General features: G+C 52.3%; 4 protein-coding genes across 9 annotated transcripts; 2 read left to right on the forward strand and 2 right to left on the reverse strand.

The window, feature by feature from the left end:
• The first annotated feature begins 116 nt into the window (after window positions 1-116).
• On the forward strand, window positions 117-4,283 carry APOM (apolipoprotein M). Of its 3 annotated transcripts, none has more exons than XM_063097679.1 (7): window positions 117-351; window positions 2,225-2,272; window positions 2,688-2,842; window positions 3,207-3,280; window positions 3,371-3,469; window positions 3,646-3,744; window positions 4,148-4,283. In XM_063097679.1, the coding sequence occupies exons 3-7, from the start codon at window positions 2,790-2,792 to the stop codon at window positions 4,171-4,173; spliced, it is 351 nt and encodes a 116-aa protein (XP_062953749.1). In that variant the 5' UTR covers window positions 117-351; window positions 2,225-2,272; window positions 2,688-2,789; the 3' UTR covers window positions 4,174-4,283. The 3 variants fall into 3 exon arrangements, with proteins under 3 accessions (XP_062953749.1, XP_062953748.1, XP_062953747.1); XM_063097678.1 differs by having other exon boundaries at window positions 154-186; window positions 1,733-2,272; XM_063097677.1 differs by having other exon boundaries at window positions 261-597; window positions 1,733-2,272.
• A 104-nt stretch (window positions 4,284-4,387) lies between these two features.
• Window positions 4,388-6,786, reverse strand: C5H6orf47 (chromosome 5 C6orf47 homolog). The gene has a single exon (XM_063097513.1). It carries the CDS (start codon window positions 5,999-6,001, stop codon window positions 5,120-5,122), a length of 882 nt encoding a protein of 293 aa, XP_062953583.1. The 5' UTR covers window positions 6,002-6,786; the 3' UTR covers window positions 4,388-5,119.
• A 1,075-nt stretch (window positions 6,787-7,861) lies between these two features.
• On the reverse strand, window positions 7,862-10,196 carry GPANK1 (G-patch domain and ankyrin repeats 1). 4 transcript variants are annotated; one of them, XM_063097686.1, is made up of 3 exons: window positions 10,062-10,196; window positions 9,061-9,700; window positions 7,862-8,485 (listed from the first exon to the last, which is right to left on the reverse strand). In XM_063097686.1, the coding sequence occupies exons 2-3, from the start codon at window positions 9,684-9,686 to the stop codon at window positions 8,041-8,043; spliced, it is 1,071 nt and encodes a 356-aa protein (XP_062953756.1). In that variant the 5' UTR covers window positions 9,687-9,700; window positions 10,062-10,196; the 3' UTR covers window positions 7,862-8,040. The 4 variants fall into 4 exon arrangements, with proteins under 4 accessions (XP_062953756.1, XP_062953757.1, XP_062953754.1 ...); XM_063097687.1 differs by having other exon boundaries at window positions 10,025-10,156; XM_063097684.1 differs by having other exon boundaries at window positions 9,061-9,688; window positions 10,062-10,143.
• Window positions 10,197-11,335: 1,139 nt separating this feature from the next.
• Window positions 11,336-15,828, forward strand: CSNK2B (casein kinase 2 beta). Its single transcript, XM_063097645.1, has 7 exons — window positions 11,336-11,457; window positions 12,074-12,156; window positions 13,091-13,193; window positions 13,771-13,886; window positions 14,317-14,392; window positions 14,542-14,731; window positions 15,593-15,828. The coding sequence occupies exons 2-7, from the start codon at window positions 12,085-12,087 to the stop codon at window positions 15,681-15,683; spliced, it is 648 nt and encodes a 215-aa protein (XP_062953715.1). The 5' UTR covers window positions 11,336-11,457; window positions 12,074-12,084; the 3' UTR covers window positions 15,684-15,828.
• Window positions 15,829-15,933: the final 105 nt, after the last annotated feature.

Genomic DNA, 15,933 nt, shown 5'->3' on the forward strand with positions numbered 1-15,933 from the left:
AGCTATGAATGGTTGTGTGGACCTTGGAGTTTGAAGGCTGGGGATCATGCCTCGTTGATCTATATTAAAGTCTTGGCAGGCCTAGAATTTCACGCGGCACTGACTTAGCCACCTAAAACTTCGTCTTCCTCTCGGTCTAGCCGTAGCTGTGCCCTTCCTTCGGCGCTTCCGGAAGTCACCCTTTCGGTAGGCGGTTGGGGGCGGCTCGCTAGGTGTTTTGCGGCCGGGCACGTCGTTGGGCCAGAGCTCGGTTCTGCGGGTGGGCGTTTGGCGGACTGTGGGTGTTACGTTCGTTACCGGAGGTGCGCGGCCGAGGCGTCACGCCATGTTTTAGGAAAAGCAAGCATACTAGTATCTTTCAGGATTTTTGTCAAGAAAAGGGACGCCTCCGAGTTTGGAAATTAGGAGAAAATGGAGTCCGCCTAGACCGAAAGACAAGACTCTGACCCTGGGGAATTGAAGGGCCCTCCAATGGGCTTCCGCAGGCCGGGGATGGAGGGATTGCCGCTTCTCTGTGCTCTTCCCGCTCCCGCCGTCGGGCAAGGGCCTGGGCCCCGCGACACCGTGACTCAGCCAGCCAGACCCGTTGCTGCCGAGGTGCCCAACCCTGGTGTCCATCCTTTCTGGGTTTCGTAGTTTATACCCATGTTCCAGTACTGTTTTAGTTGAGTTCTAATAAACACCTGTTTAGTGAGCACTTAGTTTGTGCCAGCCAATACGCCAAGGCTTTTACGGATTGTCATATTTATTAAAAACTTCACAACATCTGAGATAGGTATTAACATTCATTTTATAGGTGAGTGCACTTAGGCGAATGTAAATGGCAGAACGGACAGACCCAGGCGTACCAAACTCCGGATCGCGCACTTCTACTTTACTGCCCCAATAAATTGTTGCATCTTAGTTTTTTATTATAAAAAATGTTCAAACATTACCCAAAAATAGAACAGTATGATGAACTCTCATATATCCATCACCCAAATTTTGTTTTATTTTGTTTTAACCAAATCGCAAGCCCATAGCAAGCCTCACCTTTCAGGACAAATCTTTTCGAGGCATTCCGTAGGTTATAAATAACCTATTGGGGAAGTCCTGCCTCTCATTGCACTAACTGCTCCCCCCACTTGGCACTATCCAATGACTGCCTCTTTTCTTTCAATAACTGCCTCTTGATGATTCTTTCCTTACCGCCTATTATTGAGAACTCATTACCTACCAGAAACTATAATAAGTGCTTTGCAAACATTACGCTTAATTATAGCAAATAATTACTTTGCACTTACCACATGTAGGTCTTTGCTAACGACTTTATGTGAATTATCTCACTTAATCCTATGAGATTGGTGATTTGTCCATTTTACAGATTAAAAGTAGAAATAGAAATTAATAAAATTGTCCCAGGTCTGATAAGTAGAGTTAGGGTTTGGACCCACTCTGTATGACACCAATGTCTATCATCTTTACCCACGAGATCATGTAGCCTCTTGCTTGTAGTAATAAATGTTAAGTGAATAAACTTACGTGTCAGTGCACTTTTCCAAGGTTTGTACATACTGTTTTCCCAGTTTATAGAATAAACTTCTGAGAGAAATCCACCATGCCTCAGCACCTGGTTCATACCTGTCCTAAAGCACCTACCAAGTTGTATTGCAATAATTCGTTTACATGCTAGTTTTCCCTATACTGACTTCAAGGCCAGGGACTGTGTCTTATTCATTTTTATGTCTCCAAGGATTAGCCAGTTACTGGCAAACAGCTGGGACACAAAACAGTTTGCTAAGTGAATGAATGAAAGACCCAATCAAGCTACGTCTCTTCAATGCTGCACAACACAGCAGATATCCAGATCAGATATAAGTTGAAAAACCATAGGTTTCTACCTGGAGGGTTCAGCTCTCCACATAACTCCTGAGAGACCCTGGACATGCCAGGGTACATTGTGGAGTGGTTGCATCCAGAAGAGGGGGAGGAAGGCCCAAACACTAAGTAATCCAGGCTTGGATTGGAAAACAAGGTTGAAGTTACTCATTAGCAGGTGAAAGGGGTCAAGGGTCGAGGCAAGGGGGCTGGAAGCAGAGTGGACTGAACAGCCAGCTGGGGAGACAGAAGTTAAGGCACCAGTCACCCCACACAGAGCACCAGCTCCCTCCTGCTGAAGATGTTCCACCAAATTTGGGCAGCTCTGCTCTACTTCTATGGCATTCTCCTTAACTCCATCTACCAGTGCCCTGAGCACAGTCAACTGACAACTCTGGGAGTGGATGGAAAAGAGGTATGGACTGAGAATGGGGGGAACCTATGGTAGAGGCTCTGAGGGACTTGGGTGGGTGACCTAGGGTGACCATAAGCCATGCTGGAAAAAGAAGGAAGGAAGAGGGTGTGAGTGTTGTGATGAAAAACAAAAATATCATTTGCAATAAAAATACCAATACTGTGGACATCAGCGTGGAGACATGGCAGAATTGAGTGGTAGGGTGGTTACCTAGGTTGACTGGGGAGGGGCAAAGAGGAAAAGCCATTTAGTGACTCCTTGTTATGGATCTAAGCCCCAGTTGGAAAGAGGAAGGCAGCCAACACCTCCACCCCCAAGTATTGCTGTCCTGACTGATGAAGAGGTTGGATGGATCCTAGGGTGGGCCCCACCAGGTGGACCCCACCCTCTCTTGTTCCCCTCATTGTCTCTCCAGTTCCCAGAGCCCCACCTGGGCCGGTGGTACTTTATCGCAGGGGCTGCTCCCACCAAGGAGGAGTTGGTGACTTTTGACTCTGTGGACAACATTGTCTTCAACATGGCTGCTGGTTCTGCTCCGATGCAGCTCCAGCTTCACGCTACCATCCGCACGTGAGTGGTGAGAAGGCAGAGGCACCAATGGGTGCAATCTGCCCAAAGTGTGAGCACCCACACTCCAAGAGCTGGGCTCTTGACTAGTACAAGGTTACTTTAAAAAGTTTGTGGAAAAATAGAATTAAAAGATAATACGAATCTTTCCATGAACTTTTTGAAGTACCCTCTTATATCCACAATTCTTGGCCCACTTAATTCAATAGCTCTATTAGTTGTGCTCTGAAGAGAGATGGGCCTAACCACCCCTTGGTAGTTTGAAACCCAAGGGGAGCCAGGTTTCAAGAAGGAATAAGATAAAATAAATAGAAACTGGTACTGTATGGTTGGGGTTACACTCTCTTTGCCACCACCACATCTGCAGGAAAAATGGGCTCTGTGTGCCCCGGAAATGGATCTACCACCTGACTGAAGGGAGCACAGATCTCAGAACCGAAGGTTGGTTCTCTCCAGCCCTCACCTTCTCTGAGTCTCCTGAGCTTGGTTTTGCATCTGTGTCCTCACACTTCCCCTCCACCCACCTGACAGGCCGCCCTGACATGAAGACCAAGCTCTTCTCCAGCTCATGCCCAGGTGGAATCATGCTGAAGGAGACAGGCCAAGGCTACCAGCGCTTTCTCCTCTACAGTGAGTGGGGATGCAAGGCAGAAAGGGTCAGAAGGAAGCAAGGGAAGGCAGGAGAGCCCCTCACTGTGCCCTATGACATCATCCCAGGAAGGGCTGGTGCTTCCATGCGGTCCTCTCTAGGGGTGGTGCAAAGAAGCAGGAGCTTTGACTGGCCTGCCCCCACCCTATCCTTCCAGACCGTTCACCACACCCTCCCGAGAAATGTGTAGAGGAATTCCAGTCCCTGACCTCCTGCCTGGACTCCAAAGCCTTCTTACTGACTCCCAGGAATCAAGGTGAGGGGTTAAAGTCTCACAGAAGAGAACTAGGACTCACCAAGTCTTCTGGGGGTGCCGGCTGAAAGAGGCTCATGTGATGTCACCAGAGAGCATGGCCAAAGGCTGACATCATCAGAGTGGCTGTGTTGACACTTCCATTTGTCATAGGCTTTGATGGCACCAGAAGGATGTGACTAAGAACTGTGATGTCACCTGGGGGAGCCAGAATGGACTCTAGGCTACTCAAAAGAGGTTGCTGAGTTTGCAGCAGATAAAGTGGGCAGAGGGTCAGAAATGGAGGGGAAAGGCCTCAGAGAATCCTTCTTTGACACAGGGAAATGAAGGAACACATTCTCGTCCACCCCTTGCTTCTCCCTGGACTTCCTTTCCATCCTCTTCTTTTTTCCCTTTCTTATCACAGAGGCCTGCAAACTGTACAGTAACTGACCTGTCACTTCATCTGTGCCCCCAGATGGATACAGTGGGAGCTGAGTTGTTGAGAGGGGGAGAAGCTGGAGACTTCTGACTCCCTTTCAAGAATAATAAAGATGATTTTTCATTCCTCATCTCATCCTGGGGTTTGTCTCCAGACATCAATCCCACTCCCCCACTTTCGACACCCCCCCTGGATGGCATCAGGAAGGACACTGAATGGCAGTAATTCTCATTTTGTAGTGGTATATTTAGGATTTGGTGTGACACATTTATTGCTGAGTGAGCAAATCCCTAGCCCCTGAGTGGGGACTACAGCTCCAGTGCTTCTCCCACACTACCTGTCTGAGCTGCCAGCCCTTCTCAGCTGGCCCTCCCGCTAATACTGCCTGCACCATTCCCACTCCCTCTTGCTCCCTCAGGCACCAGATCATCCCTGCAGGCTCCTTGACACCTGTAGGCCCCCATCTGGACCCAGACCCCCTAGTCCACCCACGTAGTAGCCCCACTCTTCCCTAGATGGGTCACATCCCAAGACCCAAAGGATCCCTTGGGTCTCCCAACCACCCTCTTACTGCCGAGGTCTGCTTGTCCTGCCTCTGGTCTCCTCCACCCCTGGGGAATGTTGAAAGGTAGAGAGGACCCTTTGGTCTTCCTTCCACCACCACACATTTTTTTTCTTTTGGCTTTTAAAAAGTAGAGGTGGAAAAAAAATGGAGGTGGGAGAAATGTAAAAGCAAAAAGTAACAGCTGGTGAATCTAAGGGCGATGCCCCCACTGTCCATAAACAGACACCCTAAATAAGCTTTGTTCTCTCCGTGTGAAGGGGGGCCCTGAGCCCTCATACTCTGGGGTTTCTTCCCCATCCCTGAGGTCCCTGCGCCTACAATCTGGTCATGCCCCCCACTCTCCTCCTAAAGGCCACACTGTCTTCACCCTTTGCCCCCATCCCACCCCATGGTCACAGCCCTTTTCCTGGGTCTCCCCTCTGCTCCTCATCCTCTCTCCCCAACTTCTCACCCTCCCAGTCAGTGGCCTCCTCATCCCCACTGGGCTCCCGGAGGCTGACAGCTAGCACTAGGGCCTGCAGGAGGCCAAAGAGGCAGGCAAAGTGCAGGGGGTGGGCAGTAATTAGGCTCAGCACAGCATGGAGCCCATGCAGGGCAGCCAGGAAGGACAGCAGCCCATGTAACCAGAGGCCCAGAGGTCCACGCAGGCCCAATGCATCCAAGGCTGCCCGCAGCGGTCGTGAGCACAGCGCCAGCAGGGCTGAGGCCAGCAGCTCCAGGAGGTGCAGGGTCAGGTTGGTGGAGATCTGCAGACACTCCTCTGGGCCGCCCAGGTACCGTGAGGGAGTCCCTGGCTCCCCCCGCAGCCAGCCCAGCAGCTTCTGATGCTGGCTAGGTTTCTCCACTGGGGCTTCAGGGCCAGGAGTGCTCAGTCCCCCTTCAGGTGACACCCTGGGTCTCCTGGTGCTGCCTAAATCCACAGGATCCCATCCCAGTTTGGGAATGGCCCCTCCAGCATTCAGCCTTCCAGACTCTTGAGCCCTAGAGACAGCCTTGTCCCACTTGAGGGAATCTATTCTTTTACTCCCCACTTGCTCAACTCGGGACTCCCTGCTTGGTTCTGGAGCAGCCCCAGAGCTCCTTGGTGCCCCTGAATCCTTAGTCTTGAGAGGCCCCACACCTCTCATGGTTTCTGGGGCACTGTCCCAGTCACTCCCTGAAGTCTCAGGGGAGCTGTCCACCTGTCTGGGTTCTGAGGCAGGTGGGTCAGGCCTCGTTGGTTTCCGACGGCCCCAGGGGAGAGGGAGCCAGCCACCAAGTCGTCGCAGGAACATGGTTGAGGTGTGTAATGAGTCCCCAAATTCTGGGGCAGCTTACAAGCACTGCTTAGACTCTCAGCGTCTCCTCAGAAATCAGAATCTGTTCAGGCTCAGAACGCGTATTAGTTTGGTGATGCCATCCTACTCTAAATTCAGTAGTGGCTCCTCACTTCCCCAAATGGTCATGCAGTCTCAAGTGTGGCAAATAGGCACACCCAATTCATTCACCACCACCACCCCACACACACGATTCCAAGAGTCTTAGGATCTGACAAGGCCTCCTGGGTCACCCTCAGAGTGTCCTCTTGGTGTTTCTGGACTTCCTTCCCAGCAGGCAGCACCCCAAGTTTCACTCACCAAGGCCACGCCACAAGGTGCCCCAGAAACTGGGGACGCGGTGCTCCATCCAAGAAAGAAGGAAGGAAGGCGACCCTGAGTTTAGGCGCTCCTGAATCTGGGGACTCATAAACTGCTGCCTAAGAGAGCTCAAGGAATAGGAAGTCTCTCTGGTGGGGGGTGTGATGAAGATGTCCAGCAAACTCTAGCCAGCAGTGTTCGTCCCTTGATTTCAGGGGCTAAGATTCCCACAAAGTGGCCCGACCGGCCTCTGAGCACGCAGCAGAGACGCTACCTCCGCAAGGTCAGAACGGAGATGTCTTCGGAGATCCCTGTGGCAAGGCAAAGCGCGGGCCTATCGGGGGAGCCAGGCGTCGCGGCGCTGTGCGCGTGGCCCCTCCCGGGCCCAGCGTCGGGGCCGCGGCCTCGCGGAGCCACCCCGAGCCGCGGAGCCCGGAAGCAGCTGCACCGGGACGGGAGGGACAGGCGGAGGCGGAGCCGGCAGCTGGCGGGGCGGACCCTGCGGATCGACCGCCCCTGTGCCCCGCGCTTTCAGCTCGCGTGATACCACAGGACGCGGAGCCAAGATCAGCGAGGGCCACGATCTGAATACGAACGCAGCTCTCCATTTTCGCCTGCCCAGAGTCCCGAAAGGCCTCCAGTGCTCCCCTAAATTCTCTTGCCCCCTACAGCCCCCTCGCACTTGGGTTCTTCTCCACACCCTCCACCACTCCTCCATTTCGCGTCCATGACTTCATGAAAGGCTTTTCCAGAAAGGAAAATGAGGGGGGAAGTCTTGGGATCAGAGCAGCGCTCCTTGCTCCTCCATGCAGATTTTACTTCCCGAATTTGACAACAGTAAGCTCTTCGGTGCCTAGCACCTGGTATGAGCAAGACAAGGGAGTGAGAATGTGGGCAAGTGTGGAAAAGTGCAGACAAATAGGATGTACTTCCTGTTCTCAGTTTTCAAGTAGTGAAATGACAAACTTTGATTTAAAGTTCAGATTTGGGAGGTCCAAGTTCTGGTCCCAGCCCAACTACCAGCATACGATAACCTCAGGCTCTCCTACTAACCTGGCCTCTTCCAGCAAGACCCTACCCATTCCCATCACCTCCTTTGGGGGCCTTCCCTGACTTCCCCTATCACCATAAATTATAATATTTGGCCACGTAGCTGTCTTCCCCTGCAGCTGTGAGCTGAGTGTTGGGAATGTCTTTTATTCATATTGTTAGCACATAGTAAATGGATTTGTTTGTGAAACCAGTGACTGAATTGGCTGGAGTGGTCAGGGGACCCTTCCTGGGGAAGTAAGACTTACATGGAGCTGGGCAATTCCTGGTTCAGGGGATTTGAAATAGGCAGTGCATTCCCAGCAGGGACTAGGACCTGGAAGTGAACCCAGACTGGCAAGGAGGTGACCCTATATGCCATCTGGAGAGGCTGCCCCTTCTGGTTCCTCAGGTGGGACTTACATGTGGCCCCCAGCTTCTGTTTGGCTTCCCGGCAACAGCTTCCAGAAAAGTGAATAAATCACAAAAGAAAAAGAAGTTTGGTTTATTTCTCAACTCTCAGACCCTCTCCCCCAAAGGCAGAGCCCACTGACCAAAACCTGAGGGTCTGGCACCTGGACAGATCCTAGGACGTAGAAGTCAAAGTGCCCAGGTCAGAGGCCCAAGATTAGACTTCAGCAGCTGACCAGGGTCAGACTTCACCAAGGTTAGAATTCAAGGTTCATGTATGTCCTCAAATCCCGCTCCCAGGCCCTGTCCTTCTCTTCCTGCCTTCTCTCCTTCCTCCAGCTCAGTGTGGCCACCCGAGGGGCTCTCTCTGTACCAGCCACAGCTCGGGTATCTCGAGCTGGAAAGTGTGTGATTCGGGGCTGGGGTGCTGATCTGTAGCCTAATCCTTCCTGGTCCCTCTTGAGGATAGTGGGGATGGGGTTGGCACGGCCCTCACCCCGGGGTCCCAGCCCCATTCCCGGCTCCCAGCCCCCCCTCAGCAGCAGCTTGAAGCCAGGGCTGGAGGTGGGCACTCCAAGGGGAAGGCTGGGGGGCTGGGGACTCTGGGACAGTGACAGCAGGTGAGCAGTGGATGTGCAGTGGTTGGAGTCTTGGAAGTGGGCATCACAGGTTTCACAGTACTGGGGAGAGGGGGAGTGAGACCTGCAGAGAAAGAAAAAAAAAAAAAACAATTAAGGGCAGGGAAAGGGAAAGAATCAAGATCTCAAAGGGGGCTGACAGGGTGGGATAGGATCCTTCCAGCTTTTCTGCTAAGGAACAAATTGCCTTCCTCTCCATTTAGCAATGAGGGACCCAGAGGGGAATAGGTGGGAGAAGAGATGGTAATCAATCTGCAAAAGCTCTTGAGCAAAGGAATAACAATAATGATGATAACTAATATTTATATAGTGCAAACTATGTGGCAAGCTCTGTTCTAACACTTTACATACGTTAACCCATTGACTCTAATAATCCTATGAGAAAAGTACTCTCATAACCCACATTTCTCAGATGAGGAAACTGAGACACATAGACATTAGGCTGCTTGCCCAAGTAAGTGGAACCAGGATTTAAACACAGGGAGCTCATTTTCATGACCACTCTACAACACTACCTTATCCACCTACACTGCAGGATGAGGAAGAACCCTTCAGCTCTGTTCTGGGGCCTCTGGTGTAGAGTAGATAAGAAGGGCAGAACAGACTGAAAGACAGGTATGGGCTAAGACTTCCTCTCACCGGTTCTCCAGACCTGTTGTCTCTCCATGACTCTCCCTGACCATTCGAGCGACCTCGGGGAATCCTGCTTCTTCAGCCAGCTGAGCAGCGTCCCTGCCACCCAGCTCACAGACCCCAACCCACGCAGCCCCACGGCCCAGGAGATAGCGAACAGCTGCCTCCTGGCCTGCCCGGGCCGCACACATCAAGGGGGTCCACCAGAAAGCATCCCGAGCGTTGATATTTGCCCCAGCTCCCCCCACTTCATGGGGCTCCAAAAGCTTTCGAAGTTCTGCCAGGTCCCCCTCCTGGGCTGCCCTCAGTATCCATTGGGTCATCTTATCCTCGGCCTCAAGGGATCTCTCTTGTCCATGTCTTCTTGATGCTCCTGCTGTCACTGCTTCTGCTGCAGTCTCCCTCACCGTTCGTCTTTTCTTCCTCTTTCTCTCCCTAGCAGGTTCAGGCTGAGATTTCTGGGCTTCAGGGGCATTGTTCTCATTCGCAATCAGGGCCTCGTAGAAAGCCCGGGCTGCAGCCCCATCCAGGATGGGCTCTGGCTCCTCAGGCTGTGACTGCTGTTGCCCGTCCTTCCAGAGGTCGCTGGGGTCAGTGGCTGGGGTGAAGGTGATGAAGGAGGGCCTGGGCATAGCTTTTGAGAGAACTGAGAAAATAAGACTAGGCAAAAGGAGAATAAGACAAGCAAGCCAACAATCCCGCTGACCCCTGTAGTAACCAGAGCCACCTTCAGGGACCTTCTTGGACGAGGAGCAGTAGCCTTAGAGTCAAAAACACTCTCCTGTCCTAAATGTAACCCCACAACCTAGGACCCTACAGGGCCATAGGTCACGTGCAAAAACACAGAACCCCACAATAACAGACCCTACCCCTTCATAAAGGTTAAGAAAGAAACCTCCCTGAGTCAGCTGTTCAGAGATCCTGAGTTCCGCCTCCACCCACGTCCCCACCAACAATAAATAATACCAACCTCTCCCTGAAACCACTTTCCCACTCCGTAAGCATACCAGTACGAAAATCAGCTTGGTCCTTTGAATCGCCCTCGATCCTAATTCGGGATTTCTTCCCAAACAAAAACTGATGAGACACTTCTCCGGAAGACTTTGGAGAGAGAATCCCGTTTACGTTGCCTTGTAGCCTCCGTACCGCAAAATGGCGCTATTGTAATGAAGAGTTGAAACAGAGCCACACGGCACTAACACGCATGCGTGGCAAAAGAAACCAAAACAAAACAAACCCACACACCGCTGGAGGAGCAGGCGTACGCAAAGCTCCGGGTTGTTTCCCGCCATGGCACCTTTCCAATAGCGTACGCGGAAAGCACCGCGTGCCCAGGGAGCGCGAGGACCAAGGAGGCGCTGTCGGTTGGGGGTCCTGCTTTTACGCCCCACAATGCCCCTCGCCGCCGTCAACGTGGCCCCCGCTCCAAACTCATTTTCTAGAGCTGGGAAACCACTCTGAGTTAAGAAAGGTCCCGAGGAGGCGGAGGGAGACCTGTAGAATGCCGAGAAGCTATGAAATGAAGTAACGTCACGCTGCCCCCCACCATTACTCTGACCAGGGTTCGAAGGCCACACTTAATGCCCGCAGCAGAAGTTCCCTTTCAAGCCCTAATTGGAAATAGAGAAGTGCAAGGGGACGAGCAGCAGAATGGCTGGCGCCACCTCAGGTTAGCACGCTGGGCCGTCCCGATTCTCATACTGCTCAGCTCATCCCAGTACATCTGAACCAGGTCCCTCAAGCACCGAGTACAACCGCGCCTCCCGCCTCAGGGGGCCGGAGCCCGAGGTGAAATATGGGCCCCGTCGGGGTTCTCCAGTGGCAAGCATGACTTGGACGAGGGGCCTCATAGACGATAAGGACCCGGCGGATTGGCCGGGGATGGGGCTAGTACCCTAGGTAGCAGCGCTGCGCGGGGACCAGAGAGGAAGGGTATGAGGGGAGCGGCAGAGAGGGATTCCGCCGGGCTCGCTCTTTTCCCCGCCCCCTCTTGACCCCTCCGTCCAGTCAGAAAACGACTATGTTTCCCAGGCTCCCTGGCCCCGAACGTCGTACTTGTCTTCCGCTTCCGGTGGCGACTCGCTGAGCCCCGCCCCCAAGCGTCTACCTAGGAGGGCCTCGCGACACCAAGGTCGTGCGCGGGTCACTCTGGGATTCGTAGTTCACTTTTCCCTTGTGTCGCCAGTTTCTCTCCCCACCGGAGACTCCGTCTCCCGGCGCCCACCGCGGCGCTCGACCCTTGGCGCTTGCGCGTTGTTCTCTTCCCCGCCCTCCCCAATTTCCACTCCCCCATCCCACTTCGCTTACCGCGGTCGGGTTCGTGGCCTGAGCTGTAGCGGTTGCCGCCGTTCCTTGGAAGTAGCGACTCCCCTCCCCCACCCCGGTCCTGGTCCCGTTCAGGTGGTGAGTCTGAGGTCGTCGCCACTTCGAGTCCTCTCTCTCTGGACGCGGCACATGGGGTCTCCGCGCCTAGATGTGGGGGCGGGGAAGGAAGTGACCCGGTCCGCCACCGAAGGAGGGACGAGTGGCCTGAGAGGGACGGGTAGCCTGAGGGGCGGAGGCAGGATGTGGGGACTTCGTGAAAGGGACCTGATGTACATCTCCAGGGAGTGAGAGAAGGAGGTGCTCAGCACTTGCTTGGGAAGGATAAACTTCGGAACCTTGGGAAAGGCGCCAGGAACATGCAGAGACGTTAGGTGGTAGGGAGCCCAAGCCGAAGGCCCTGCCGGAGTTGACACACAGGGGAGAGGGGCCTGGCCTTCGGGAGCTCCAGGAATGCGGGCAGCACCGGTGGGTCAATACCTACCGGCTTCTCACAAGTAGACCCAAAGAGTTTCTAGTCTCAGGGAAGGGGGCTGATGCGTAAATAAGAGGAGCTGGAGAGGGGTGCTCCAGAGTCCAGGATCCTTTAAAGAAGGGTGGCCCCAAATTCTTCCGTGGTTGGAGGGCAAAGTGTGGGAGGAGGGAGGACACCAGGCAGGCAGGGAGAGCTTGAACTTTATTTACACTCTTTTCCCAGCTGACGTAAAGATGAGCAGCTCGGAGGAGGTATCCTGGATTTCCTGGTTCTGTGGGCTTCGTGGCAATGAATTTTTCTGTGAAGTGAGTTCTCTTCAACCTCCCTACTTGCCAGCTCCATAGATTGGCCAGACGTTCCCCCACATATTCAGCTTCTACACAATTCTTCTACGTGCTTCTGTGTAAACTCCTATCTGTCAAGGAAGGGTCCCTTCAGTAGCCCTCCACTAACCTGTGGTGAAGTGGCAAGACTGAGGTCCAAGTCCCAACCCTGCCACCCTCCAGCAACGTAACATTAGACTAGTCAACTTGAGTTCTTTCTTTATTACTAGATTGGTACTGGTAGTAAGCGTATCAGGTCCTATGTCCTTTTTTTGTTAGTAGAATGGTACTGGTAGTACACATCGCAGGTGGCTTTTAGGAGAATTGAAATACTGCATCTGCAAAGCTCTGTGTTAACATAAGCGATTCTAACGGCCTTCAGAAACAAAGCTTTTTAGCTTCCACCTCCTTCAGAGAGCCCCCTGTCCCTAAAGAGAAGACAAAACTGGTTCCTAGAGATGGGAGGCAGGAGTAGGGACCAGGATATTGAAAGGTATGTCTCGTTAAGGAGGAGGTTGCTGAACCTGCTTGTTCTTAGAAAAGCCAAAGCTTTTACTGGAGGTGGTGTACGTGAATTGGAAGGAAACACTCAGGTCCGGCCCCCTGGCGCACTCGGGAGAGTGCAGCGCTTGGGAGCGCAGCGGCGCTCCCGCCGCGGGTTCGGATCCTATATAGGAATGGCCGGTGCGCTCACTGGCTGAGCACAGTGCGGGCGACACCACGCCAAGGGTTGCGTTCCCCTTACCTGTCACAAAAAGACAAAAAAAAAAAAGAAAGAAACACTCAAATACTTCTGCTTGGTTGGGATTGGGAAACAAGAGGAACAGCTGCAGTTGTATTAAAGCATCAGTTAAAGCATGTCACCCAGGTCAAAGCTGGGGATTTCGATATGGGTTCCCATTCCATGTCCTGACAGGTGGATGAAGACTACATCCAGGACAAATTTAATCTTACTGGACTCAATGAGCAGGTGCCTCACTATCGACAAGCTCTAGACATGATCTTGGACCTGGAGCCTGGTGAGGCACCCTCAGAGTGGTTGTGTGTGTGTGCTTTTTTCCCTCTTCAAATCTCTATTACTTGATTCTTGAATTTCTAAATTTTCTTTTGGTTCTCCAACTCCCTTTAACCCCAAATCCCTTGGTTTCTTTGACCTGCCCCCCCGCCCCCAACTCCTGTTTAGTTTTGTGACTTTAATGACTTGTTCCCATACTTTGAATCTGTAACTCACCTTTATTCCATAATACCAGTTTCTTTATGGGTCTCATTTACTGTCTCTTTCTTCTGCCTTGCACCTTCCAGTCTAGAGTTCCACCTACTGCATTGATATCTTTGCATTTATGTGTTAAGGAGGGAGTTGGGAGGGAGAGAAGAGAGCAGAGGCTGAAGAGGTGTGGAGAAAAGGCAGAGCTGCCTTGGGTTGGAGGAGGGGTCAGACGCCCAGGTTTGTGGGTCAAATGCCCAGATGATGGATGGGGTGAGGCTCAAAGGTGGGTGCTGGGCAAACTGAGTAGCCAGCAGCCCCCGAGGGTGGGCGGAGCACCTAGGAAAGCTGAAAAACAAGTGGTTGCATTCGGCTGGCCTGCCGTGTTTCAGATGAAGAGCTGGAAGACAACCCCAACCAGAGTGACCTGATTGAGCAGGCAGCTGAGATGCTTTATGGATTGATCCACGCCCGCTACATTCTCACCAACCGTGGCATCGCCCAGATGGTGAGGCCTCTCTGCTCCCACTTGACTCTTGAGGCAGTAGGGGAAGACAGTTTCCTTCAGCAAGAAGAACTTTGTCAATGTGTCTAGCTGAGAAGAGGGAAAGAAGCCCAGTTTCTGGGCCTGGGAATTGAATCATGATGGGGGGTCATGCTGAAGAGGGTGTTTTCAAGAAGAGAGACATGATCTTGGACAGGGAGTTATAGACTGCCTCTTCCTCAGGGAACAAGTAGCTAACAGATCTGATGGTCTTCAGCCTGCCTAACTGGAGGAGAGGCAGCAGAGGAGTCCAAGAGCTCATCTGAGCCAGAGAAAGGGCCTCTGGATTGAGTCAGGAGGAGTGGGGGACAGAGTGATGTGGGTTGGGCTGTGGAGGGAGTTGCATCTTCTCTTCACACCTATCCACCAACCCCTTCCATTTTTTTCACCTCAGTTGGAAAAGTACCAGCAGGGAGACTTTGGCTATTGTCCCCGTGTGTACTGTGAGAACCAGCCAATGCTTCCCATTGGTGAGTGTTGAAGAAGGAGAGGAGGGTACCATATGGCAGTCCTCTGGGAAGGAGTTGGGGCTTAGCAAGTTGGGACCTGACTCGTGGAGGGGGGGGGGGTTGGGTAGGGTTGGGGAGTGCCTGGTCTGCTTAGTCTGGCTGTTTCCCAGGCCTTTCAGACATCCCAGGCGAGGCCATGGTGAAGCTCTACTGCCCCAAGTGCATGGACGTGTACACACCCAAGTCATCGCGGCACCATCACACAGATGGTGCCTACTTCGGTACTGGTTTCCCTCACATGCTCTTCATGGTGCATCCTGAGTACCGGCCTAAGCGACCCGCCAACCAGTTTGTGCCCAGGTAGGGAGCAGGGACAGAGTCAGATATCAAAGGAAAGGCCCAAGATCCCCCGGAGAGAAGGGAGGACACAGCATGGCTCTTTCTCGAGACCTCCTTCTCCCAAAGCCAGGATTTCTCCTGCTGAGTGACTGTGGAAAAGTTACTTGATTGCTTTTGCTTCAGTTTCCTTATCCAGGAAACAGGGATGATGACAGTACCTGCCTGACAGAATATCTTTAAATGTGTGAATTGTTTAGAATAATGTTTGGCACTTAGACCATCATTTAAATGATATCTGTTATTCTCATCATCCTGGGTGCTCAACCTTTTGTCAGGAGATTCTCAGATCTACAGTTTAAGCATGGTTCCTCTTCCTAGAGGATGATTTTTACTTTGTTGGGAGGAAAGATTCAGTTTCATACTGAAAACAACTACTGATATACAAGGGTACTTCAAAAAGTTTGTGGAAAAATTGAATTAAAAGATAATACAAATCTTTCCATGAACTTTTTTGTTTGATTGGTTTGGGTGGGTTTTTATTTGTTTTTGGTGGCTGGCCAGTTCAGGGATCCGAACCCATTACCTGAACCCATGACCTTGGTGTTAAAAGGCTGTGCTCTAGCCAACTGAGCTAACTGGCCAGCCCCTCCATGAACTTTTTGAAGACCCCTTGTATATCTCCTGGAATTTGAGTTTTAATGGATATTTAAGATATGTTTCCAAATATTCTTAAGTGAGGAGGTTTTGGAACCACTGCCCTTAAGCATTGAGCAGGCCCGTGGAGGAATTGGGGTAGGGAGGTGGGAATGCGGGAATGCAGACCAGTGGCAGGGCCAGGAAGGGGTTCACCCTGCTGCTTCTCTGACCTCTGCCCTGGCCCAGGCTCTACGGTTTCAAGATCCATCCGATGGCCTACCAGCTGCAGCTCCAAGCCGCAAGCAACTTCAAGAGCCCAGTCAAGACAATTCGCTGATTTCCCACCCCACCTGTTCCTCAGTTGTTGACACCTCCATTCCTTTGCTGCCTCCATTTCAGGAACCCCCTATGGTTTTTAGTTTAAATTAAAGGAGTCATTATTGTGGTGGGAATATGAAATAAAGTGGAAGAAAAGGCCATGAGCCAGTCTGCTGGTGCTTGTGGTTGGGGATGGAAAAGTGGTGGTATGCTGGACCCCAGGGGCCCTCATGGCCAAGCCTACCCTCCCCAGGTTGAAAACCAGCACA

This window comes from Cynocephalus volans, chromosome 5, assembly GCF_027409185.1.
Source record: "Cynocephalus volans isolate mCynVol1 chromosome 5, mCynVol1.pri, whole genome shotgun sequence".
Lineage (NCBI taxonomy): Eukaryota > Metazoa > Chordata > Mammalia > Dermoptera > Cynocephalidae > Cynocephalus > Cynocephalus volans.